This window comes from Nomascus leucogenys, chromosome 8, assembly GCF_006542625.1.
Source record: "Nomascus leucogenys isolate Asia chromosome 8, Asia_NLE_v1, whole genome shotgun sequence".
NCBI classification, from domain to species: domain Eukaryota; kingdom Metazoa; phylum Chordata; class Mammalia; order Primates; family Hylobatidae; genus Nomascus; species Nomascus leucogenys.
In genome coordinates this window covers 70,723,940-70,749,657 of record NC_044388.1, presented here as the reverse complement: position 1 = coordinate 70,749,657, position 25,718 = coordinate 70,723,940, and the positions used below count along the sequence as shown (strand labels likewise).

Genomic DNA, 25,718 nt, shown 5'->3' with positions numbered 1-25,718 from the left:
AGCATTGGTTATCATCCTAAAATTTGCATGGACTTGAATCTCCTAGCATACCCTATCCTTCTGCTGATAACAATGATGAATTCTGGTGAAATAAAAGAAAGGAAGAAAGAAACAGAGAAGAGAGGGAATGCAAGAAAGAAGGAAGGAAGGAAGGAGAAAAGGAATGAAACAAACGAAACAGAGAAAGAAAGGAGAGAGAACTAAAGGAACGAAGCAAGCAAGAAGTGAGGGAGTAAAGAGCAGAGAAGAGGAGAAAAGGGAGAGGAAAGAAAGAAGGAATGGAGAGAGGAGAAAGGGGAAAGGAAGGAAAAGAAAAACAAGCAGAAATCTACTTAAATATACTGGAGAGTGACACCAAAAAAAAAAAAAAAAAAGGCAGAGGAGAGTCGACATTCAGAAAAAGGAATGGCAAGGATGATTTTCCAATATTGCATGGCTTTTAGCCTGAGGAGAGTTTATAATAACAGCATTCACAGTGGCTAAAACTCTGCTAGGAACCCCAGAATTATTCTGGACAATTGTAGCCACTGAAAAGTGAAAGAATTCAAGATGGGAAGAAAACAGAAAGGAGGAGGGGCCCAAAATTCTATGTATAAACTCTATGCGAATTTCTGGCTAAAGAGAGAGAGAGAGAGAGTGTGTGTGTGTGTGTGTGTGTGTGTGTGTGTGTCAGACTCCAAACAGCACAGCTGAACTGAGACTTTGAATTCTCACTCATGAAATGGAGTTTGAAGTTTGAATCTTGTTAAATCAATTACCAATTAAAACAAGCAAACAACAGTGATGCTGTTCAGGAGACCATAACAAAATCTAAAGACAACCTATATTTACAATGACAAGAATGCAATCCAAAATTACTTGACATATGAGCAAATAAGAAGTTGTCACTCATTATCAGAATAAAAGATAACAGAGTTCAATCTATAGATGACTGAGGTGTTAGAACTACAAGAAAAGAATTTTAAAACAATCATCAATTACGATAAATGACGTGAAGAAAAAAATGCTCATAATGAATGAAAAAGTAGGAATCGCAGCAGAAAAATGGAATGGAAAAGAACCTAATGAAAATTTCAGAAAAGCTTAGTACCTATATTTTTTTAAAAAATCATAGAAAGGGCTTAGCAGGAAAATGGGGGTGACAAAGTAAACTTGAAGATAGGATCATGGAAATTATCTAACCTGAAGAAGAAAGAAAAAAATTGAAGAATGACCACAGCCTTAAGGACTGTGGGAGAAAAACAAAAGTCCAATTTACTGAAAAAGCAAAGAAAATGGGGCAAAAATATTCAAATAAATAATAAAAAGCTACCCAATTGGTGAAAATAGTAGATGTACAGATATGACAATCTCAGTGAAACTCAAGCAGTATAAATTCGAAAACAAGCATGTCTAAGAACATAATAGTCATACTATTTGAAACCCAAAAAGAAAATATATCTGAAAGTAGCAGAAGAAAACAATACATTACACATAGGAGATCATGGTTAGTTAACAAATGACTTCTCATCCTAAATTATGGATGCCAGAAGACATTGGCATAACATACTCAAAGTGCTTGAAGAGAAAAAAATGAACTAATAATTTTCACCTAGCAAAGCTATCTCTTAACAATAAAGACAAGGGCTGGGCACGGCGGCTCACGCCTGTAATCCCAGCACTTTTGGGAGGCCGAGGCAGGCGGATCACGAGGTCAGGAGATAGAGACTATCCTGGCTAACACAGTGAAACCCTGTCTCTACTAAAAATACAAAAAAAAATTAGCCAGGCGTGGTGGTGGGCGCCTGTAATTCCAGCTACTCAGGAGGCTGAGGCAGGAGAATGGCGTGAACCCGGGAGGCAGAGCTTGCAGTGAGCCAAGATCGCACCACTGCACTCCAGCCTGGGCAACAGAGCGAGACTCTGTCTCAAAAAAATAAATAAATAAATAAACAACAATACAGACAAAATCCTTTTTTAGATTTTAAAAACTGACAGCATTTGTCATAAGTACACTTGTAATATAAGAAATGCTAATGCATGTTTTTCGGCCTACGGAAAATAATAGCAGAAGTAAATTTGGGCCTTTAGGAAGGAATGAAAAACACCAGAAATGGTAAATATATAAAACTGTTTTCACAGTCTGTGAAGCAAAACTGTAGTTTTTATGAGTTGCACAACATATATATATATATTATATATAATATATATATATTATATATATACATTATGTATAATATATATTACATATATAATATATATAATATATATTATACATAATATATAATAGATAAATATATATTATATATATCTATAATATATATTATAGATAATATATATTATAGATAATATATATATTTATATATAGTTGTCATATGGATTTTATATATATATAAAATATATATATATACTATATATACTATAGTTGTCACATGGATTTTATATATATATATAATATATATATAATATATATAATATATATATAATATTTATATATATTTATATATATATAATATATATATAATTTTATATATATATAATATATATAATATATATATAATATATATAATATATATATAATATATATATTATATATATATATAAAATCCATGTGACAACTATAGTAGAAAGGATGAGGAAAGGTAAATAGACCTATACAATTGCAAAGTTGCTATATTTTATGTGGCATGGAATATTATTAATGTTAAGTAGCCTGGGAAAAACTATGGGTATATATTGTAATCTCTAGAGCAACTACTAAAATGTTGGCAAGAACTCAAATGCATTAATATTCATTTTTAAGACAGTGACTGTCACCCCAATCAAATCTAAACAAGTGAATCAATTTAGTTCCAATAGAATAATCATTGGAATTGCGCTCTTAATGAAATCCTTTTGCATTGTTTCTTTTCAGTATATTCTGTGTGTGTTATCACTGAATTCTACAACAGAAATTGTAATAGTCCAAGGGGATCTGTAAAGCACTGACTTAGTCACAATTGTCACTAGACCTCCAATTTCAATTTCTTTATAAGAGAATGTTCTATCACTCTTTCACATAAAGGCACATACAGAAATGTGTATCACAGTATTGTGTATAGTAGGACAGGCAGTAGATGCACTCTGGAAGAGTGGATAGGTAAAACGTGGATGCAGTCATTGAAGTATTATAAAGGAGTTAGAAATGACAAACTAGATGTAATACAGCACCGTGAAAACATCATCAACATACAACTGAGTGAAGGAAAACCAAGACAAAGATCAGAGGTCTCTAAGACAATACCTAAGTAAATTAAAAATATATTCACACTCAACAAAAAATGCATATTTTGCAGCAACACATACAAATTCATTCATTCAAACATATTAGAATGGTGTTGATGGGGAAAGGAAAGGGAGTTCAGAAGGAGATAACACCAGGTAGATGATGACTGATAGAAAGAAAAAAATGGGAGTAGCTATGCACGGAACAATAATGACAATAAAATATAATGAATGACTACCTTGCCTCTGTTCTTCACTAAGGTCCAACAGGAAGAGAAAAGAAATCAAATTTTTTGGATACTTTTTTACCTTGCTCTGGATATCTAAATATTTGCTTTCACACTTGTTTTATAACTTAAACTGATTGACAGATTTTGCGAAAGACCCATCAAATTATGCTGCAGATTCTTTGCAATTAAAACTGAAAGCTTTGAGCAGAAATTTGCAATGCCCAGCATAGGTGTAGAGTCAGATTTTTTCAACATCTACACACATTCATAAAACCAAATGAAAAGTCTTTCATGGGCTTTACAAATTTTGATTTGCACTACTGCCTAACATTCTAGGCCAGAAGTTGACAAACTATACCTTGCCAGCCAAAGGCAGTCCACTAGCTGTTTGAATTCTTAGCTCATGCACAGCCCACGAGGTAAGAATTGTAATTACACTTTTTAATGGTTACATTTTTCAATACTTATATAAGTACTTACATACTACCCTTGATTTTGTCTCTTGCCTAGCAAAGCCTAAAATATTTACTATCTGTTTTATTTTTTTAAGAAAAAGTTTGCTAATGTCTGATCTAGATTCTGGAAACAAAATAATTATTTGGTATTTTTTCCTTTGCAAGACTTGTGTTCCAGGTTAGAAGAAATGGTTTTAGAAACAGCAATCCCAGAACTTTGGGAGGCCGAGGGGGGAGGATCATGAGGTCAGGAAATCGAGACCATCCTGGCTAACACGTGAAACCCCACCTCTACTAAAAATACAAAAAATTAGCCGGGGGTGGTGGTGGGCACCTGTAGTCCCAGCTACTCGGGAGGCTGAGGCAGGAGAATGGCATGAACCCCGGAGGCAGAGTTTGCAGTGAGCCAAGATCACGCCACTGCACTCCAGCCTGGGCGACAGAATGAGACTCCGTCTCAAAAAAAAAAAAAAAAAAAAAAAAAAAAAAAAAAAAAAAAACAGTTATTTCAGCCAAAGGAGGAATCTGCCACTATCTGGCAACCCTGAAGTAGAATATGAGGAACTGTGCTGCTGTTGAGTAAAAAATATTAATTAGATAGTAGACATCAGCTGGGCCTGGTGTCTCACGCCTGTAATCAGAGCACTTTGGGAGGCTGAGGCGGGCTAATCATGAGGTCAGGAGTTCAAAACCAGCCTGGCCAACATAGTGAAACCCCATCTCTACTAAAAATATAAAAATTAGCTGGGCATGATGGCATGTGCCTGTAGCGCCAGCTACCCGGGAGGTTGAGGCAGGAGAATCGCTTCAACCCAGGAGGCAGAGGTTGTGGTGAGCTGAGGTCGTGCCACTGCCCTCCAGCCTGGGCAACAGGGAGACTCTGTCTCAAAAAAAAAAAAAGATAGTAGACATCAAAGGTCATTGCAGAATAATTAAAGAAGTAGATAATGATATTAGCCCTGGAGTACAAGATTATCACAGATTATGTTCTTCAAGATGGATAGGACAAAATCTTCCATTCCATACGATTTTCTTACAATGTGATGTTGACACCTCTCTCAATGAGAGTTCGGGTCTATTTTATCCGTTGAATCCAGGCCTGCCAGTAACCAGAAAGGAAATGATACTCTGTAACTTCCAAGGCTGTTGATAAAAGGAGGTAGAGTTTCTGCATAGTCTTTTTGGGTTAATTGCTCTAGAGACTTTCCCCCATGCTGTGAGGAAGCACCGAGCATATGGAGAGGCCCTGAGTAGGAATTCTGATGGACAATCCCAGCTGATAGCCAGTATCAACTAGCAAACATGTGAGTGAAGAAGCCTTCAAGGTATGTTTAGCTCTAGCCACCATTTGGCTGCAATCCACATGAAAGATCCCAAGCAAGTGCCATGAGAGATAATAACAAATTGATTGTTGTTGTTTTAAGCCACAAAATTTGAGGGCAGTTTTTTTGTTTTGTTTTGTTTTTGTTTTTTGCAGCCATAGATAATCAAAACAATTATTTATAGTCTCTCTTACTGAGGATATTCTAAACATTATTCAAAGCATCACCAAATCAGCCCTATGCAGAGAGGCCACTGTTGCAAATGAGTACTTGGCCTGTCTGATTTCATAATACCTTGGCAGGATTAGGTATCACTGGAAGTTGCTAGCTATAGCTAGTTTATGAAGCTTCATGACCAAAAGGAAATGTGGAGGCATTAGGAATTTTCACAAAGCATGATAAATCATATCCATCAAATTTGGTAATAAAGTAACTATTTTGTCATGTAGGTACTGATGGAGTAACCCAGAATTGGAGCAAATAATTTAATTCAAAACTTCTTTCCCCTTATTCAATAATGTATACATGAGTCTATATAACTCGTTGACAAACAATAATGTAAAATTTGTTCTTAAAAATAAGCATATTGCTTCATTTAACATCTTGGAGTTTGCTTTCATACAACCCTTTCTACAAAGACAAGGCTTAAGACATAAATTTGTAATTTGAGGTTGTAATGAAAGTAAAACAGTTGTAATGTCATCTTTATGAACTGCCCTAAAATATGTCTGTCCAAAGGCAAAATATACATAATAAAATCTTTCATAACAGTACAAAACAATATTTTTGATTTCATGTCTGAGATGATATAAAGTTTCTTATGCTTGAAATGACATTGAAGTAAACTGCCAGAAAAGACTTTTGAGGTTTTATTTTTATTTTTATTTTTTGACAAGGACAAACCCATGACATTTTTACAAAGCCTTTGGTCTTAACCTTGGAAATCTGACTGCTTAGGATAAAGGCAGAGAAAATGAGCAAGAAAGCTCTAAAGGTAAGATGCTATTATTAAATGCAAATATATTCATTAAGGAATTGGCCAAACAGGAAGGAATATTCCACTTTTAATGAACTCTTTAAACACACAAATATTCTGCAGGTGTGCATTTTAATTTAACCTTTGAAGCAGTGGTTATCAGTGGAAATGGACCTGGGTGATGAGATGCTATCTAGAATTCATTTTTTTACTCTTTATTTTATATACATGTAATATGAAACTTTTTAGTCCATTAAAAGCTATCTTATTTTCACTTTCATATTCTAGACCTTCCTGCAGAGTTACTAAAAGCTCCAATGGAACCATTTTTACGGGATTTGAAATTTTGAGTTGTATTGCTTCATATAATGAAAATACTATATGTAATTTTTAAAAATATATCTTCCAAAAATTGTAAAACACTGATGAGGAATTAAAGTATATTTTGCATGTAATAAAGTTTTGTGATCCACAGTGAGATTGGGACGATTATCTGAGTAATTCAGAACAAACACATATACATGTCTAGTGGCTGCCAACACATACACAGTGAGTAAAATTTGTACACGTTTTGAAGTTAAACTACTCACGTAACATGGATGAAATCTACACAACAATGGCATGTTATAGGATGTTAATCAGAGCACTAGAAAAAGGGATTTCATTATTTTCATCATTGTCTGGGTCATCAAGGAGTTTGAAAGGTAAAAATCATTCATAATTTCACCAACAATTGCTTAGGCCTAAAATTTGATTGACTGTTTTTAACCATCTAATTTGTCAACCTATAAACAAAAATTTAAAAGGTTTTGAACAAAAAGAAGATACAGACCTACACAAGCAAATGCAATGAATACTTTTTGAAACTACCTGGAAATGGAAAAAAACAAAAACAAAAACAAAAAAACTTCTTTCTTGACATTTGGCATTAAAGTTCTCTTTAGATTAAAACACATAAATAATTATTTCTCTGTTAACTTCATTCATGTAGCTACGAGTTTGGAAGATAGTTATTTCACATAGTTATCTTCAAAAAATATTCTTAAATGATAAAGTATGTACTCCTATATAATTGACATAACCTCAATGAAAAAGCTTTTTATAAACCAAACATGGAGACATTCTCATAATTTCATATCTGTCTCCTACATATGTACCTATGATTTCCACTTATTCCAATGGACACTTTCTCTGTTTTCAGGTGTAGCTGAAATTAAAGACTATCTGTTATTCTGCAGTTATTAACAGAAACTTGTAACTTATATTCATTCTCTTTGTTTCTTTATGAAATCAATTCTCCCTTCTGGATGAAGCACACTATTTCTCATTTATTAAGTTAATTTTATAAGATATCAGTACAAAATGGCCTGTAGAAAAGAGAACATTCAAATGCCACATCACCTCTAATGGTAATAATAGCATAGCTTCTCTCAAGTGGTCGACAGATAACCTTTTATCTCTTTTTTTAATTTACAAGAATTCTTTGACTTTCATTCTACTAATGATGTAGAAGTGACAAGTGAAAAAGTTAAATGAAAATTTTATGACACATGCAAGACTCATATTAGTAAAAGAATTCTTAGAGACCAAAATGGCAGATAAATCAAAGACCAATTTGAAGATGAAAAAAATTAATAGCTTCTCATCCCTTATCTGCATAACTCATTAAGAAATAGTCTAACAAACGTATTGTTTTTATAACATGATTTAGAATCACACGCAAATTATCTTTGACAGTGGCCATGTTTTCTTAAAGATGCTGAATTCTTCAGAACATTCCATTTATCTCTCCTCTCTCTTTGGAAACCCAATTACCTTGGCATTTTTCCTTGAAGTAATAATGTGTTTCACAATGTGTCTTCAAGGTCACATCTTTATCTCCTCACCAAGACTTATCATCAGCTGCATAAGAAGCTCAGTGGGCACATAAAAAGGCATATAGAAGTGGGCAGACAGAAGGCAAGAAGAAATATTACCAGTATGGCAGGAGAAAGAATTGGAGTTCCAGTGCCAGTTCTTTCAGTAATTAAATATGTTTACATCATTTTCTTTATTTCTGTAATGTGATATTTGGTTAGAATTAGTCCATGTTTCCTCTACCTCTAAAATACTATGATTTAGACAAATTAGAAATTGTCCAGAAGTTGAGCCTCAGGATGGTTAATCTTCTTAATGGATGAACAGATTGAAATTGAACTGAACATAGGCAGGAGAAAATGGAAGAGAAGCTATTGTAATATGCAGGTCGAGATAACCTGGAGAGAGGAGGAAAGAGAATTTTATGGAGTTAAAGAGACAGAATAATTGCCACCTGCCAACTGGTTGAGTGTGATGCAAGGGAAACAAAAGAAAAGGAAATAAATACAACTCTGAGATGTTAAGTGTTGACTGAGAAGCTGTTTGAGAGAAAAGATGAATCGTTAAGGATTTTCTTTAATAATTCAGCATATCTTACTTGTAGACATATAGACCGAAATGTCTAGCAGGTAATTAGTAGCTCAGAAGTCAACTTAGGGAGAGATAAACAGAGCTGGGATCATCTTCATGGGTGTGACAAGAAAAGTCATGACATTGAATAAGACAGCCAAAGGGGGCAGTACAAGGTTGAATGCCAACAAAAATTAACATAGATAAGAACTCAAGGAATTATTTAGATTCAGCCATTAAACAATCATGGTAACCAGTAAGAGAAAACAAAACAAACTAAACTATTTATATATTATTTTTGCCATATGTTCTATTGTAGATGTTCTAGGTGCTTGAAATACACACACCCATATCCTACTCTTGTGTCTTGGTTAATTTCCCCTCACATTTGCTTAATACATGCTTAATATTTTTGATTCTATTATTGATTGCAAAAAGACTATAGACAGCCTCATCTCCATTATTGATTGCATATCAATACAATATCACAAAGTACTGTACTTTGCTTTAACATTTTTGCCTAGTAATAAATATATTACTCCAGCAATTTAATTTGCTTGGTGTGATTTTTTGTACTTTAACTTTTATAGACACTCCATTTTAATCTAGGTTTTTCAACAGCAGCACTACTGACATTTGGATGGCATAATATTTTGTTCTGAGGGCTGCTCTGTGTGTTGTAAGATGTTTAGCAACATATCTGGTCTCTGCTCACCAGATGCCAGCAGCACCCCCACTTCCAGTTATGACAGTCATAAACATCTTCACACATTGCCAAATGTCTCCTGGGAGGCAGAATCACCTCCTAACTGCTTGCCCTTTGAAAACCACTCATTTAGATTGATGGGGTTCAGAACACACTACCACAAAATATGGCATCTTGGCATTTCAGAAAACAGCAAAAACAGGAAGTTCACTCTGTAAGCTTCTCCCACCCTTCTCCCCTGAAGCAGGCCATAAAAGAATCCTCTGACGTTTCTATCAAGTAGGTTGTAAGAACCTTCATTCCAGAAGTACCCTCAAAGGCAGAGACACCAAGAAGAATCGGAACATACAGGCTTTGGTGAGTTCCCTACAGTTTATTAATGTTCAATCATGTTAGATCATACTCCTTTTTGTACAATTATATTTCTACATGACTGTCCACTTTTTAATCAACCTTAAGCATAAAAATACACATTTCTCTTGTTTCTTTGGTTCTTCATTTCTGAAGGCTGTTTTTCATGTAAATTTATATTGAAGAAATCTGTATGTTTTTCTTTTGTTACCTGTCTTTCATTATAGGACTGTCAGGCATGAACCTATCTATGGGCAAGAAATGGAATCTCTTCTCCCCCACAAGATATGTCACTTGTATATAAGCATTTAATTGGGATTTGCCATTTTTAGAGAGCTGAGTCATTTTTTTGTTTCAATAAGTAGATTTATCTCAATATACTTGATTGTATTCTGCTCCCTAATTGCATATTTTTGTTGCCTACATACCCTTTTTTTTCTATTTTCGGTTAAATAGAATGTCTTGTGTTTTGGGTGTGTGTGTGTGCGTATGTGTATTTTCTTTTTCTGACAACTTAAAAGGTTTACGATCTGTTTTCCATTTTTCTAAGGGTTATAGTCAGAACTTTGCATCATTTGTTGAAATCGTAACTGACAAAAAATCAGCTTGACTATATCTATTGATTCTCAGATATAAACCATTTTTTTAAATGAACATGTTCATACTTCCTTCCACTTTTGATAACAAGTGTATTTTTTAGTTTCTTTTTAATCTTATTTTCCATTTATTTTATTAGCATTAGTGAGATCCATGATTCTGTAATCTGCCTTTCCCGTAAGACTTTTTCATCACCTTGAACTTTCACATTCCCATATATCATTTAAAAGCCTAGTACTCTACATGTTTTAATTACTGTTGGACAATAGAGCATTCCATCAAAGAATTAATTCTTACTTATATGTCCATTTTCTTCTAGGTCAACCCCAATGGTAAAAAGCTTTCCTAAAAAAATCATCCCTTTGGTTATACCGAAAAGACACGAATGAATAAATAAGAAAAAAAAAAAAAAAACTAAGCAGATATGTCACAGCTAAGATATTTTAGACAAATTCTAACAGAAAAATGTATTGGAGGATAAAGGGTATGTAGCCTGGATTTGAAGGGTAGCATTTTCTCTGAAGAGCCTGCTCTACTTTTCAATCTGAATCTTTTCAATACAGGCAAAAAAATTGGCATTGGAGGAAGTTAGGGGTGATAGTGTGTCAGCACATGCATGGTCCTAAGAGTTGTTACAATATCAAAATACTTCTCAGTACAGACCCACTTCCCTGACTTCCCAAGTGCCCTGATTCCTCTAGACTCCCCCAGCCCCTCGCATAGGTCAACCCCTACAGTCTCACCACTATGAAACAATAAAAAAATCAATGCCTATCACTTCAGGGGGCCTCAGGCACCCTGATCTATTGCTATAGCTTTCTGTTCTATTTGATGGTGCCTGTGCTAATTAGAATTTTAAATTATAAAATTTAAAATGATCCCTGGAAGTAAGTATGGCTGAGAGTCCCATTTCCTATTAGATAATAAGAGATGATTAACAGATAGGTAATAGATAAAGAGATAGACCAATTGATCCCTAGCTGGAAGTAGGCATGCTTCAGCTCTACTTTCCATCAGATAAGAAATGTGTGTGCCTGTGCACATACACATAATGTTGAAGTGTGAGGAACCTTTCACAAGGAAAGTTATCATCCACCTCACTTCTGATTAGCATACAGCTAAATATTTAATTCTTTTGCCTAAAGAAAACATAACTCTCAAAGAGTGAGATTTACATTTGTGAAGTCTCTGGACACATCATCCTTAAATCTGGCATTATTTTTTATCAGGCATTAAAATGTGTCCAAAGGCACACATGATTCAGAACAAGCATGTGACATATAATTCATAGAGACCTCATAGAACTAGACCAGAAGATATGAATAGTATAGCAGCAATTAAAAGAAAAAAATAAGAATTACAGGGAAAATTTCCAAATGCTTCCACTATGGTTTTCTTATTTAAGGAGTAAATGCCCTCAAGCCACTGACAACAGATTAAGAACTTGCATTCTGGGGACACTAAGGGAAACTGATGATCTCCAAAGCCCTAGCAAAAACAAACACTGAACATGAACACTTCCAAAAAAACAAAAGCATGTCTTATTATTGTTAAAAGAAAAAACTTCAGATACATTAATTTGAGCAGAGTTTAAACGAGCAAAAAGACAATTAATGAATGAGGCAGCACCCTAAATGAGTAATGGTTTAGAGAGCTCCACTCTGCGAAGTGGGCAGGCAGTATTTACAGACAGAAAAATAAAATGACAAACAGAAATAGTGTCATTGATTACAGCTCCTCCTTTGCCTTATTTGGACATGTCTGAGCAGTCTGTAGCCTGTAATTGGCTGAAAGCTCAGCTGCTAAGATTGGCCAAGACTCAGCTACTTGTTACAAGAATATATTCTTAATTTAGGTTGCAGTTTGTTTACATACTAAGTTAGATTGCAGTTTACTGAAAATGGGGCAGCATTAGGCCAAATTCAATTCAACAATATGTATGAAGTTAATCTAAATAGTAGGATGTAATTAAGTCATTGCATTTTGCTTATTCTAAAAATAGCGCCATTCAAAAAAAAAAACACTATTGATCTTTTCTCCACTGTGTCCTTTACATTGTCTAATATTTTATATTGAAAATAGCATACATCCTATTTAATTTTTTAGTCCAAGCATTAGAAGATGACTATTTAGAATTTTTCAATTCATAGACAATACACCTTTAATCATTTCATATTTCAAGACAATTCACTGCTAACATAAATTGAAATATCTTTGTGATACATTTATTCTGAGAATTTTTTTAACTCTTAATTTCTTTCACTCTTTAATATCCCTTAGCATATCTTGCAGTAGACACCTCTTAAGTTATGTGAAGAAATTTTTTGTTGTTTTTTTGAGACGGAGTCTCCCTCTGTCGCCTAGGCTGGAGTGCAGTGGTGCGATCTTGGCTCACTGCAACCTCCGCCTCCTGGGTTCAAGCAATTCTCCTGCCTCAGCCTCCTGAGTAGCTGAGATTACATGTGCCTGCCACCACGCCTGGCTAATTTTTGTATTTTTAGTAGAGACAGGGTTTCACCGTGTTGGCCAGGCTGGTCTCAAAACCCTGACCTCAAGTGATCCACCCGCCTCGGCCTCTCAAAGAGCTGGGATTACAGGCGTGAGCCATCGCGCCTGGCCTGTAAAGGATTTTAAATATACTTTGCTTCATACGTGACAGAAGAAAAAACAAAATTATTCCAAACTTAAAAACAGATAAACAAAAGAAAATACAAACTTTGTTCCAAATTAGGAATGAAAACCAACTGATGTTACTTAATGTTAAAAATTAGAGTTCTTTAGAAAAGATGGCAAACTTGTTTATTAGTTTCAGGTACTAAACATAGCATGGGAACTTTAGCATCATTTAAGCTATTTATTCAGCTACTTGACATAAATCAACCACCACCCCTCAGTTTCATCACAAGCCCTCAGACCAAAAATGGCAAACAAATGAAGTTTTATAAAGTTTTAAAATATACAACCCTATTCTTACTGAACTTCTTTATTGTTCTAAATTAAGGGCACAGTTTGATAAAGAGAAAGGCTGGCAAGAAAGCACATATAAAAATTAAGGTGAAAGGGGGTCACATGCATAGCAGTTAGAAGAATAGGAAAACTATGATTTTTGCATAATATATGGCTTTGCATTATTTATATATTGCAATATTCCATTCACAGGAAATGTGAGGCCGTAGAGCAGCAAGGAAACACACAATAAATTTTACAGAGAAACATGTACCTCTTTGCAGTCAAATAAATCGACTGACCACCACTGAATAAACACAGCTTAAGTTTTCTTAGATTGCCCTTATCCTGGCTATCTACAAACATTGCAACACCTTTAAATTTTAAGATTAAGTTGTCATTGTCAGTTCTTATAACAGATTTTCTTACTCTTATGTTTATGGGAGAGGAGAATATAGGATAATGTTAATTTCTCTGCCACACAGCTCTGCTTTCTTAATAATTCAGACTCTTGCCATCCAGGGAAAAAATGAATACCTAATGTGAGTATATGGAATCCGGACCCAGCTTTCAGATTGAGAGAGTCTATGAATCATCACATTTGATGTTTATGATTCAAAATGTAGGACTGCCTTAAACTAAGGCAATTAGGAAAATAGTTTTTCAGAGACGTTAGTCTTTGTTAAGATTTCTAGGTCCCCATAAGAGCACTTAGTCAGATAATTGCTAAAGCACATATGTGGCTCTAGGAACTATAGAAAAAGTAAATGCCATAGGAAGATTATTTTTTAAATTACCTCATTCATCAGTCTATTGTAAGAGATAGCAAATTTGAAACTAAAGGTCACAGGCTGCTTTAGATGCATGGACTTAAAAATTAGAGGAAGTCATCAATAAAACTTAGTTCTTATTCATTATAATCATTTCATTTAGGAAATTTCCAAAAGGTGAATGGAATTTTTAAGCCCATGAAAGATGAATTTTTGTCACCTTAGCCCCAGAGTGGCTCAGGTTCTGAGAAGGTAGAGAGATCATAAGTTAATAACAGTTTACACACTCCTATCCTTGAAAAGAGTGGAAATTACTGGCTAGAATTTCAGTTTATTACATGGTATACCAGAATGATGGGTGTAAGTGTGTCTGTGTGTGTGTGTGTGCACGCACGTGTATGTTTGCCCTGGAAAACTACTGTATCACTTCCCCAAAATAAACTCTTAAATCAGGGGTTATAGCTTGTTTGTCTTAGAAGTGGGTCCACAGGATGTTTACAACAGAGTTCATTTCCCAGCCTTCCTCACATGACTCCTGATTTTCTGTGAAGTAATAATTGTTCCTTCATTTAACTCAACTATAGAATTATTAGGTTGGTGCGAAAGTGATTGCAGTTTTTACCATTTAAAAGTAAAGCCCAAAACCACAATTACTTTTGCACTGAACTACTTCTTTCATATTCTTTACCTTTAGCCTCTCCAAGCTTCTGTTTCTTCATCTGTAAACTGGAGAGAATAATATCACTTAACACATATGTTAAAATCAAAAGAAATAAACAGATGAAGATGTACATTCAAAGTACCACACAGATATGCTATTTTTAAAAACACAAAATGTGTATTTTAAAAAGACAAAACAAAATGTAAAAAGAAACAAAATGAGGGAAATTTAATGACAGCGTAACAGGGGACTGAAAATCCTGATTTCTCAATCCTTATTCTATATCTCTTGGTATTTAGTGTAAAAATCTTAAAATCTTTACCTAGCAATCTTGAGGAAAAAACTTGATAACTGATAATACATGAGACTGTTACCTAAGTGAAATATAATCCTATATATTCAACAAACTGTAGAGAAATAAGATAAATTTTAAAGTAAATGACTTCTGTAGTTTTATAGATCCTCCAAACCAAACTAGTCTCAGATCTCACCTTCATCATTTCTCTCATTTCCTTTTGGCCTAATTAATCAAAATCCTTCCTAGAATGTTCATTTCTGGCCAGTATGTCTTCCTGAATATGAATAAGAAATAAAATACCATTTGATGTTTGAAATTATGGGGGTAATCTCAATGACGGAAATAGATGACCAGGAAAAGGGAAACGAATGCCTGATTCATTATATTCATGAAGATGTCAAAGGTTTATAAAGCCAATATCTGGGAAAGAGAAAACCGTGAGACTTCCAGATCTTCTCTGGTGAAGTGTGTTTCCCGCAACGATCACCAACATGAACATCAAAGGATCGCCATGGAAAGGTATGTGTGACAACTCACTGGGTTGTTGGTTGTATGGACACTCCTGTGGGGGGATTAATGTGAAATTTTAACTAATAACAAGAGCTTGCAGGTTTACAAGGTTTAGAAGCACAATCTAATGATTCCTCTAGGAAGCAATTTTACAAGGGCACCATAGAAAGGAACAATGGTTCTCAAACAGGGGAATCCTCTCTTCTCCCAGAGGCATTTGACAATGTCGGGAGATGTTTAGGGTTGTCTTAACTGAGGTGGGGAAGTGAGGGAAAAGTGCTATTGGTATCTAATGGATAGGGATCAGAGATGCTACTAAACATCCTTCAATGCACGGGACAGCCCCCAGAACAAGGAGTTATTCAACTCAAAATGCTAGTAATATCAAGATTGAGAAACTCTGGACTAGAATAAGACTCAAAGAGTCTATGGGTCCAATTTGCCACAACTCTCAAAGGGACGAAGTAACATTTTCTGGTTATCAGGCCTCTAATGTGGATTGGCCAACTTGAATCAACTTGATGAAACTTTCAATTGTGAAGCCATAAAATAGACACTAACGATAGAATTGTCTTTTCTATTCTTTGTCAATTTGGTTCAAGCCAAATGACATTTCAAAAGGAAAAACAGGCTGCCTAGTAATAGCTAATCACCTTTACTTTCTTGGTTGACATTTGCAAGGAAAATAAATTAGTAACAATCATAAAATGTGTTTCTAATGAAATGAACAACAAAAACATGTGTCTATTTTATCTCATCTTGGGCTTTAAAAATCTGTTCCATGCTAAATGTGCAGATAAATGTACTCGGAGTTACAGAACATCTATCCAGTTGTGAATTTCCTAGACCTCCTATTCCAATTTCTCTATCTACAAAGCACATTTTATTTACACATACAGATAAAATATACGTGTGGTTTCATCATATGATTATAGTATGCATAAAATAAACTTTTTGGAAGCGTCATGTTTCTGAAAAATTAAAAGTCTATAACAGGAATCATCTCAAACAAAAATTTTATTTTACAACTAAAAGGTTTAGTCACTTCCTACACTAAGCAATTTTTTAGGCATTTTTAAGTGTTTAGGTTCAGGTACTTTTTCACAAACTAAACTTTAGCATTTGCCTAGTTTTATCTTGGGCATTTCCGATTGCATTTATTAAAGGTTTTGAAGGACTTAAGTTTTGTGATAAACACAGTTTTATATTGGGCATTCTTTTGGAGTAATGCCACTGAAGTTAACAAGTGATTTTAATTTGGTAGCTATATATCATTTATTTCCTTTTGAAAGTATAAATTATTGATATGTTATAGGACTGTAACTGTCCATTTGCTGAGATAGCAAATTGATGACAAAGCTTTGAAAACCTTCAACAATGATCAGAGTGTTTTGTAATTAGAGCAGGAAAAGTGGATAAAATCAAGCTTTCTGGGGCCTCTGTTGTGATGCAGTCAATCAAAGGCAAATAAGTTGTTGTTCTTTATAAGTGATGGCAACAACCTATGTAAACACTGAGCCGTCACGGCTACTCATGCGGCCCCCATTACACAGATGCAGACTGAGAGCCCACAGGTGTACGCGATGTGACAAGACGATGTGCAAAGACCACAGTATTGGCATCCTGCCTCTCTCACCCACTAATAATACGACTTGGGGAAATCACTTAACCTCCGTAAGCCATCTGTTTCATCAATATAATTTGATGATAATTACAAAGGCCCAGTGTATCTCACAAGGTTATTATGAAGCTCAAATATAGAAAAAAAATGTAATGCTTTTGGCAAAGTGTCAAACACATGCATGGGATTATTATCATGAGTTAGCAGATCTAAGCTACAGAATTATTTTTATGTTAGAATTCTCTTCATACTCAGTATTAGCAATCAAACAATCATGTGTTTATTCTTATCAGGCAGGATGATAAATCGAAAGGATCAACTGTGCTGTTTTTGTTATATCAGTGTCTAAAATGTAAATTATCAGACACACCTAGTTAAAAAAAAAAATTACGAAGCGCTGGACAGCCTGACTGCTGAAAATCTGCAGAAACTCCCAAGACATTAAACTATCTTAAGAGAATCATCCAAACACCCTAGCTCAGAATTAATTTAAGCTCCAAATGTTTGCAAAGTACAGAAGCACTTCTGGGAGCCGTACAAAAATGCAGGAAGTAACCCACTTCTCAAACTATATATCTGTGCAAACATAATTATATAGCTACATTTACACAGTGGAAGGCATTTGTTCTTCCCCCATCCCAGCCATTACAGTAGCAAATCAGGCAGCTGAGGGCAGTGGGGAGCAATAAGGCTTTCCTCGGCAGGATTACTTTTGAAAACTTCCGTGGAATAGATCATCTCACAGTGGCTCGCGTTCTTATTTAAGCAGGGTCCCTCCTGCTGCTGCTGGTGTCACACCTGCTCCTGTGCCACAGCGTGGCCCCCTTGCCCATCTGTCCCGGTGGGGCTGCCAGATGCCAGGTGACTCTTCGAGACCTGTTTGACCGCGCCGTCGTCCTGTCCCACTACATCCATAACCTCTCCTCAGAAATGTTCAGTGAATTCGTAAGTATCACGCTTCTGGCTTCCTCTCTGAAGGAACGTTCACATGAACCATTGGGCTCTGCTACACATTAACCTAGAAAACCTCCCAAGCCAAATTTCAAATGATACACTTTAACACGTGAAAGAAGACACCAGCTCATAAGATGTGGAACAAGAAGAAAGGGACAGTGCCATGAAATCTCAAAGATTCTCAAAGAATGTAATGACTTTCAAATTTTTTCTTTAATTCACTTTATTTTTTAAAAATAAAAAAAGTTAAACACCTGACCTAAAGCATGCTTAAGTGGGGCTGAGGAGAAGGAAGGGTGTTGATTTTTTGTTCTTGAATGTAGAGGTCAGACTCCACAGGCATTCTTCACTTAGCATGGAATAGATATCCAATAATGAAGAACTGCACTGCAACGAATTGGGTGGATTGAATAGAATTAAACTGAGCTGAATCCATGGTGGGGAAAATAAACAAATAATAACTTTTCAAAAACCCCAAGATGCTAGAAATAATTTTACTGAGATTTTCAGTATATGGGTTTATAATAACAATAAAGGGCTAGTTTAGAATTGGAAACCGGTGCTTTTTTCTTTTCCTCCCTTCCTTCCTTCCTTCCTTCCATTCGCTTCCTTCCTCCCTTCCCTTCCCTTCCTTCCTTGCTTGCTTCCTTCCTTCCTTTCCTCCCTCCCTCCCTTGTTCCCTCCCTCCTTCCTTCTTTCCTTCCTCCCTTCCTTCCTTCCTTGCTTCCCTTCCCTCTCTTGTTCCTTCCTTCCTTCCCTCCTTCCTTCCTTCCTTGCTTCCCCTCCCTCTTGTTCCTTCCTTCCTTCCCCCCTTCCTTCCTTCCTTCCCTCCTTCCTTCCTTCCCTCCTTCCTTCCTTCCCTCCTTCCTTCCCTCCTTCCTTCCTTCCCTCCTTCCTTCCTTCCCTCCTTCCTTCCTTCCTCCCCTCCTTCCTTCCTTCCCTCCTTCCTTCCCTCCTTCCTTCCTTCCCTCCTTCCTTCCCTCCTTCCTTCCTTCCCTCCTTCCTTCCTTCCCTCCTTCCTTCCTTCCTCCCTTTCCTTTCTTTTACAGAAATATGTACTCTATTTCTGAATAACCTATTTTGGAAATCATAGGTTAACTCTTCTAGGTCAATCAAGGAGCAGACAACAGATTAGTGCTTTAATAAATCAAGGGCCTCCATAGAGAATAAACATACATTTATAAAATTATTTTTACTCTCTGATTTCGCTTTCATCCTCCATTTTTGAATGGCCATCTTTTGTCTTCCAAATCTTCCTAGTAATTCCTTTAGACTTTTATAAGTTTTGCTAAAGACTAGTCTTTCCTGTCAATGTGTCAGCTCATTTTTTATTCTATTCTTATCCTCAGTCCATTGTTTATATTTCCTAAAATTGTGTGCCCTGTGTTTCTGACTTATTTTGTCATAATTTAAAAAAAAAGTTGTATTCCGTGTCTATCATGAACTTGGTAAGGTATAGGTGTGTGGACTCAGAGAAACTTTTTAGAGAAAAGTTATAATTTTATAATGCCTATTAAGAGAAGTCTATCAGTTCGGGCCCACAGTAAATAAGAGATTAAATGAATACATATGAATACATTTGCACTATGGCATTTGGCTCAAATGCTGAAGAAAGATGATTCTCAATACAACATTTAATGTTGCATATTTTTGCTATTTTTAGCGTTTGCTTTCCAAATAGCAACTTGTGTGACTTGTGTGAATGGTAAAAGTAAACATCAAGGGAATTGCAAAGAAGGGAAAAGATTAAGATTTATGAAAACTAGATGAAAAAATGAGTTTACAGAGATAATGGGGGGGAAGTAGGCAAAAGGGTTACTTTCTTAATTCTTTAGTTTTCATTTTTATGTAGCTCTAATGTTTAAAAATTACACATCTGCTGAATGTATTAGTATTCTGGTAATGGATTCATTTATTCAATGCTCAAACAACCCCAACCAATTGAATTTGTCTCATCATTTCCAGGATAAACGGTATACCCATGGCCGGGGGTTCATTACCAAGGCCATCAACAGCTGCCACACTTCTTCCCTTGCCACCCCCGAAGATAAGGAGCAAGCCCAACAGATCAATGTGAGTCCTTCATCCAGATTTTGCACCAAAACAACCAAGGCAGTATACGGGTATTATCATGGTGATAGGTTATTAGAGGTGCTGTAATAGCTAGTGGTAATTGTACATGCAGAGAAAAATATAGGAAGAATAAGCAGTCAAAAAATTACATTATGTAGTTGATGAAATATAAGTCAAATCAAATGCTAAGTAAAGATGGTAGCAGCAATCTAAATAGCAGATCCATACATTGTCCTTGCAGACAACATTATTTTAACCAATGCCTTGTTGCTAGGATTGTATATATATATTATATGAAAGTTTGAACTGAATTGGACTTCTGTGGGTAAATATACATTTATGCATATGTAAGAAAAACAAATGAAGTTTTATTTATTACATGTTACTCATGACTCGTACATCCACAGCATGTTACATTACTGACCCCTGCACTATTGGAGCCATCTCTTCTGGACCTCAAGACTCTACTCTGGTTCTATTTCTGCTTCTCTGACACCTACCTTTTCATTCTTCACTGACTCTTCTGCCCTCTCTTACTTCTTAGTTAAAAGTCACCACTTCCCTCACAAAAAAAAAAAAAAACAGATCCTGTAAAACATAATATTTTGCTTTTCACAGCTACAACAATTGCCACTGTTCTTGATGACTACCAAGTCTGTATGTCAAGCCCCAATCATGTATCTCAGCTTCAATCTTCTATTGCTATAATCTCTCCCTTTTTGTTGTTTCCCATAATCACAGCCTTAACATGATTTAAAACAAACATCTTATATACATGCCACCTACAAATTCCATGTATTCTCCATTTACAATTTTAGGAATGGCACCAACATTTCTGTCTGCTATGTTCATTAATAATTATTATGATAATAAGAGAAGGAGGAGAAAGAGACAGGGGAGAAGGAGGAGGAAGAGGAAATATTTATTGAGATCTACAGGTTATCACTAATCAGAAATCCCAAATACTCCAGAATCCTAAGTTTTTTGAGCACCTACATGATGCTAAAAAAAATGCTCATTGGAGTATTTCAGATTTCAGATTTTTTAATTAGGAATGCTCAACTTGTACTACATGGCCAGATACTTTATGGTCATTACTATATTTAATCCTCATAAATATCCTATAACACAAGGTACTGTTATTACACTCACTGAGATAAGGACACTGAGGCTCAGAAAGGTTATGGAATTTGTACCAGTCACATGGCAAGTAAACAGTGAGCCTGGGCTTCATTCTATTCAAAACCCTTACTCTTAATCATTGTGTTGCAATGCTCCCAGAAAAACTACACTGACACTCACTTTATGGCCTATACCTCTTTATAGCTCTTTTCTTTCATATCCTCGTACATTCCATTGCAATGTCCATTTATTTCTTCTTTATTCATTTTGTTACCACTAGACTAGTTCACGGACATCTACAAAGTAAGCATTTTAAATCACAGATAATCAGCTACTTGGAGTCTCCTACACGATCGTGATAGTAAGCAAAAACTAGGCAGCCAGAGCTCCATTGTGAGTTCCATGATTATTCAAGATAACATTGATTCCATTTTATTCACCTGCATAAGCCAAGAGAACAGACTGCTCTGCCAGCAGCATGGGGCAGGGGGTTGTATAGATCAAGGAAAGCATGTTGATGAATTCCATGTCATCTTCATTGTCTCTTCGTTCTAGGATCCCAAAATAAAACTACAAATCAAAAATGAATAGTTTGATGAACAATTTGATTCATTAGTATGAATGAATGCTTGGATGAGAGTGATTTGGGCCCCTTGGCATGGACCCCAGTGGAATCTATTTCTCATGAGTCAGATACTCTGGGCACCTACTGAGTTCCAGCAAAACTTTTAGTTTCTCCCCAGGGACAAGCAAATCAATGAAATACAAAAGATCTTACTAAGTGGACAGATGGTAGAATTTCAGAGGAAAAAAAAAATTATTCATTTTATCAATTAGAACTCTCATTAGAAAAAGTGGTTACTGAAATAAGCCAGATTTTTTTTTTAATTTTAGCAAAGTTTAGGCCAATAGTTTAAATTTTACATTTCTACAACTCCTATCACCTAAAGAAAAATGTACCTACACATAGGAATAAAAAAAGATAGTCCAGCCTCTCTAAGCAAAAATCACATGTAACTAACCCCATTGTATTTTACCTATTTTGATGCAATTGTTCTATATGGTTTCGTAGCAAAAAGACTTTCTGAGCCTGATAGTCAGCATATTGCGATCCTGGAATGAGCCTCTGTATCATCTAGTCACGGAAGTACGTGGTATGCAAGAAGCCCCGGAGGCTATCCTATCCAAAGCCGTAGAGATTGAGGAGCAAACCAAACGGCTTCTAGAGGGCATGGAGCTGATAGTCAGCCAGGTGAGCAGCCTCCCGGTGCTTCTTTGTTTTTCTCATTAATATAAGCAGTGACCTCTGTGATGAGAAATATTTCCCTTTCAAAGAAGGAAATTTAGGCATTCCATATTTTAGACTGCTATTAAATAAAGCAAGAGCCTAGTCATTCATAGTCATAAATTCTAATGTAAATGAATCTTAGAATGCTATTTGACAGATGTCATTTTCCCTACACTATATGCAAAACTACAAAAGACTTGCCCCTTCCTGAGGACAAGAAGTTAAGTGTTTTCAAGGGAGAGAAAACTAGAGAATAGAATCTGCAAGATACATGTTTTCTGCAGAGTATCCCAGGACACCCACTATTGAAAATTCTTTCTCTTTTCTCCCCTCGCCAGAGGATGAGAGTGGGAAGGGAGAAAGAAGAAAACCAAAATTAGATTGGATGGGCCCTCAGCCACTCACCCCGATCTGCTGCACAGACTTGTCAGGGAGGAGCAGATATTAACATGACAAGACGATGACATCAGTGCACACAGGTTGCATTGATTTCAGGAGGTCCCACAAGCACTAGATCGCAGTGAGTCACAAAAGAAGGAGATATACCTTTTCTGGAATGTCTTCATTTTGTAATTTATAGAAAGTTGCCTCATTCTAAATTTTGTTTTTTCTTGGGACTCCAAAATCAAAACTCATGTCATTGTACTTAATCTCCCCCAAATAATCTGTCATATTTAGATTGTGTTAGTATTTGCAATAGATATCTCCATTCAGATGGGATAATTTCAACATTAGTGAGATAATATCTAAAAAGCTTCTGAGGTTTTCAGGGATAATGTACCATCTAAAGAAAAATATATGATTATAGGAATAATAACAGGAACAATTTTGTATTTCTGTACAAAATTTTGTGTACTAAGTACATGTTATCATGTATCATTTTTGTTATTTTCATGCGAGAAAAATATGTCCAAAACAAACACAAAGCACATTTTAACTTTGGAATGTATGAAATAAATACCTTGATTTTCCAGTTATTTTCTTCATTACTGTAAACCTAATTTCTGAGGTCACTAATTTGTTCTATAGTACTTCATTTTCTGTTCTTTTTTCTCTACCACTTATTTATTTATTCTTGTTCATATCATTATCCCTTACACAGTAAATTTTGTCTTAGGGCTCAAGTACCAAAAATTAAAAACAAAAACATAAAGCCAGTCAATGAATACACACACACACACACGCATGCACACACATGCACACATGCACACATACACGCACAGACACACACACTTTAAATTCCAACAGGGAATCCCAGATTTGAAAAATATTCTCACTCTGTAGGAAAAGGTTTAGCAGATCGGTGTCTACATCCAGATATATACCTAATAGCTCTCCAAACTAGCTGACATCCCTAAAGTTGCTAAAATGGTTATTTGGTCTCTAAGACCTCTGGGCTTTCCTGGTTTGCAAAAGCTTACAGAGTGTGAAGAAACATAACATGCCCTCTGTTGTGCTGCTCAGCCTCCTTTTGTTATCACAGCCATGCCCCCAACCCTACCACATAGCCCTCACCACTGAAGGGTTGCTGCCAGCAACCCTCCGACCTTTTTTTTTTTTTTTAGACAAGGTCTCACTGTGTCACCCATGCTGGAGTGCAGTGGCATGATCTCGGCTCACTGCAATCTCTGCCTCCCGGGTTCAAGCGATCCTCATGCCTCAGCCTCCCAAGTAGCTGGGACAACAGGTGTGCACCAATAGGCACAGCTAATTTTTGTATGTTTTTGTAGAGATGAGATTTCACCATGTTGGCCAGGCTGGTCTTGAACTCCTGACCTCAAGTGATCCACCTGCCTCTGCCTCTCAAAGTGCGTGAACCAGTGTAAGCCACCACACCCGGCCTGTACCGTTTTCTTGTAGGTGCTTTTCCCAGCACCTCCCCGTCCAGGGACCTCAAAAGAAAGCAATTGTTTCCCCTAGAAATTTGAGGAAATGAAAATCTCCTGAGTATGTAAGCAGCTTTTCTTAGTCATGGTCATCACTAAATTACCTGTACCCCAAAGCATCAAGTACGAGTACAATCTTCATCTTTTTTAAAGTTTTTGGAACATGCACTATATAGGGAATAGATTGAGTTCAGAGCAGAAAGAAAATAAATGATGTCAGAAAGAATAAAGCACAAAGCATACATCAGGGACGGGGAAATGAAATAGTTCTCTAGTGAGAGCACCGAAGCTAGCTACTCCATTGTCTCTTGGTCAAATCTATGCCAATATTTACATAGTACCTTTCCGGTTCTTCATCTGTCTACTCCTGCAAAAACATACTTCATCTGTGATCACATAGATGTCAGAAAACCTAAACAGGTATTCTGCTTCTAGTTTTTAGATTAATAGGTTTCTGATACACTGGCCCATATATACAAAAATCATTGCCTTTGTCTAAAATTTTACATTCATATCTCATTCTCAATTCTTAATTCAACAGTTAGAAAGCACAAGGACATACAAATACTAATAATATGAAGAATAAGTCACTCTTTTTTTTGTGATTAGGTTCATCCTGAAACCAAAGAAAATGAGATCTACCCTGTCTGGTCAGGACTTCCATCCCTGCAGATGGCTGATGAAGAGTCTCGCCTTTCTGCTTATTATAACCTGCTCCACTGCCTACGCAGGGATTCACATAAAATCGACAATTATCTCAAGCTCCTGAAGTGCCGAATCATCCACAACAACAACTGCTAAGCCCACATCCATTTCATCTATTTCTGAGAAGGTCCTTAATGATCCATTCCACTGCAAGCTTCTTTTAGTTTTATCTCTTTCGAATGCATGCTTGGGTGTAACAGGTCTCCTCTTAAAAAATAAAAACTGACTCCTTAGAGACATCAAAATCTAAAATGCCGATTTGTCAAAGTTTCTTCTCTTCATGTAATAGAAAATCAAAAGAAAATCTATCACTCCCATTAAGAAGTTCTTATCAGAATGTGTCACAAACAACAGAAGCTAGCCTTGCACATAAGACAATTAACAGCTTACTTTAAAATCACAGTAGATTATTGTGGGTCAGGTTATTAGAATCAAAGAGTTAGATTATTAATCGTGCTAGTCATTCTACAAAGAAGATTGAATTCTCTGGATTCTTTATGAAAGCAGGCATGTTCTGTCAGTTAACTTTCAGTGTTATGACAGACAATATAAGTACTGTGCAACTGCAAAGCCTCCA

The 25,718-nt window shown here is 35.8% G+C and overlaps 1 protein-coding gene across 2 annotated transcripts; it reads left to right on the top strand.

The window, feature by feature from the left end:
- Positions 1–9,622: 9,622 nt before the first annotated feature.
- Positions 9,623–25,393, top strand: PRL (prolactin). 2 transcript variants are annotated; one of them, XM_003263559.3, is made up of 6 exons: positions 9,623–9,716; positions 15,377–15,501; positions 17,883–18,058; positions 20,033–20,140; positions 22,335–22,514; positions 25,046–25,393. In XM_003263559.3, exons 2-6 carry the CDS (start codon positions 15,474–15,476, stop codon positions 25,235–25,237), a joined length of 684 nt encoding a protein of 227 aa, XP_003263607.1. In that variant the 5' UTR covers positions 9,623–9,716; positions 15,377–15,473; the 3' UTR covers positions 25,238–25,393. The 2 variants fall into 2 exon arrangements, with proteins under 2 accessions (XP_003263607.1, XP_012364516.1); XM_012509062.2 differs by lacking the exon at positions 9,623–9,716 and having other exon boundaries at positions 14,955–15,501; positions 25,046–25,388.
- The last annotated feature ends 325 nt before the right edge of the window (positions 25,394–25,718 follow it).

Coding starts and splice junctions, on each gene's coding strand:
- PRL (XM_003263559.3), top strand. CDS start 15,474: ATGAACATCAAAGGATCGCCATGGAAAG. Junction 15,502..17,882: donor CAAAGGATCGCCATGGAAAG/GTATGTGTGACA, acceptor TTATTTAAGCAG/GGTCCCTCCTGCTGCTGCTG. Junction 20,141..22,334: donor AGCAAGCCCAACAGATCAAT/GTGAGTCCTTCA, acceptor ATGGTTTCGTAG/CAAAAAGACTTTCTGAGCCT.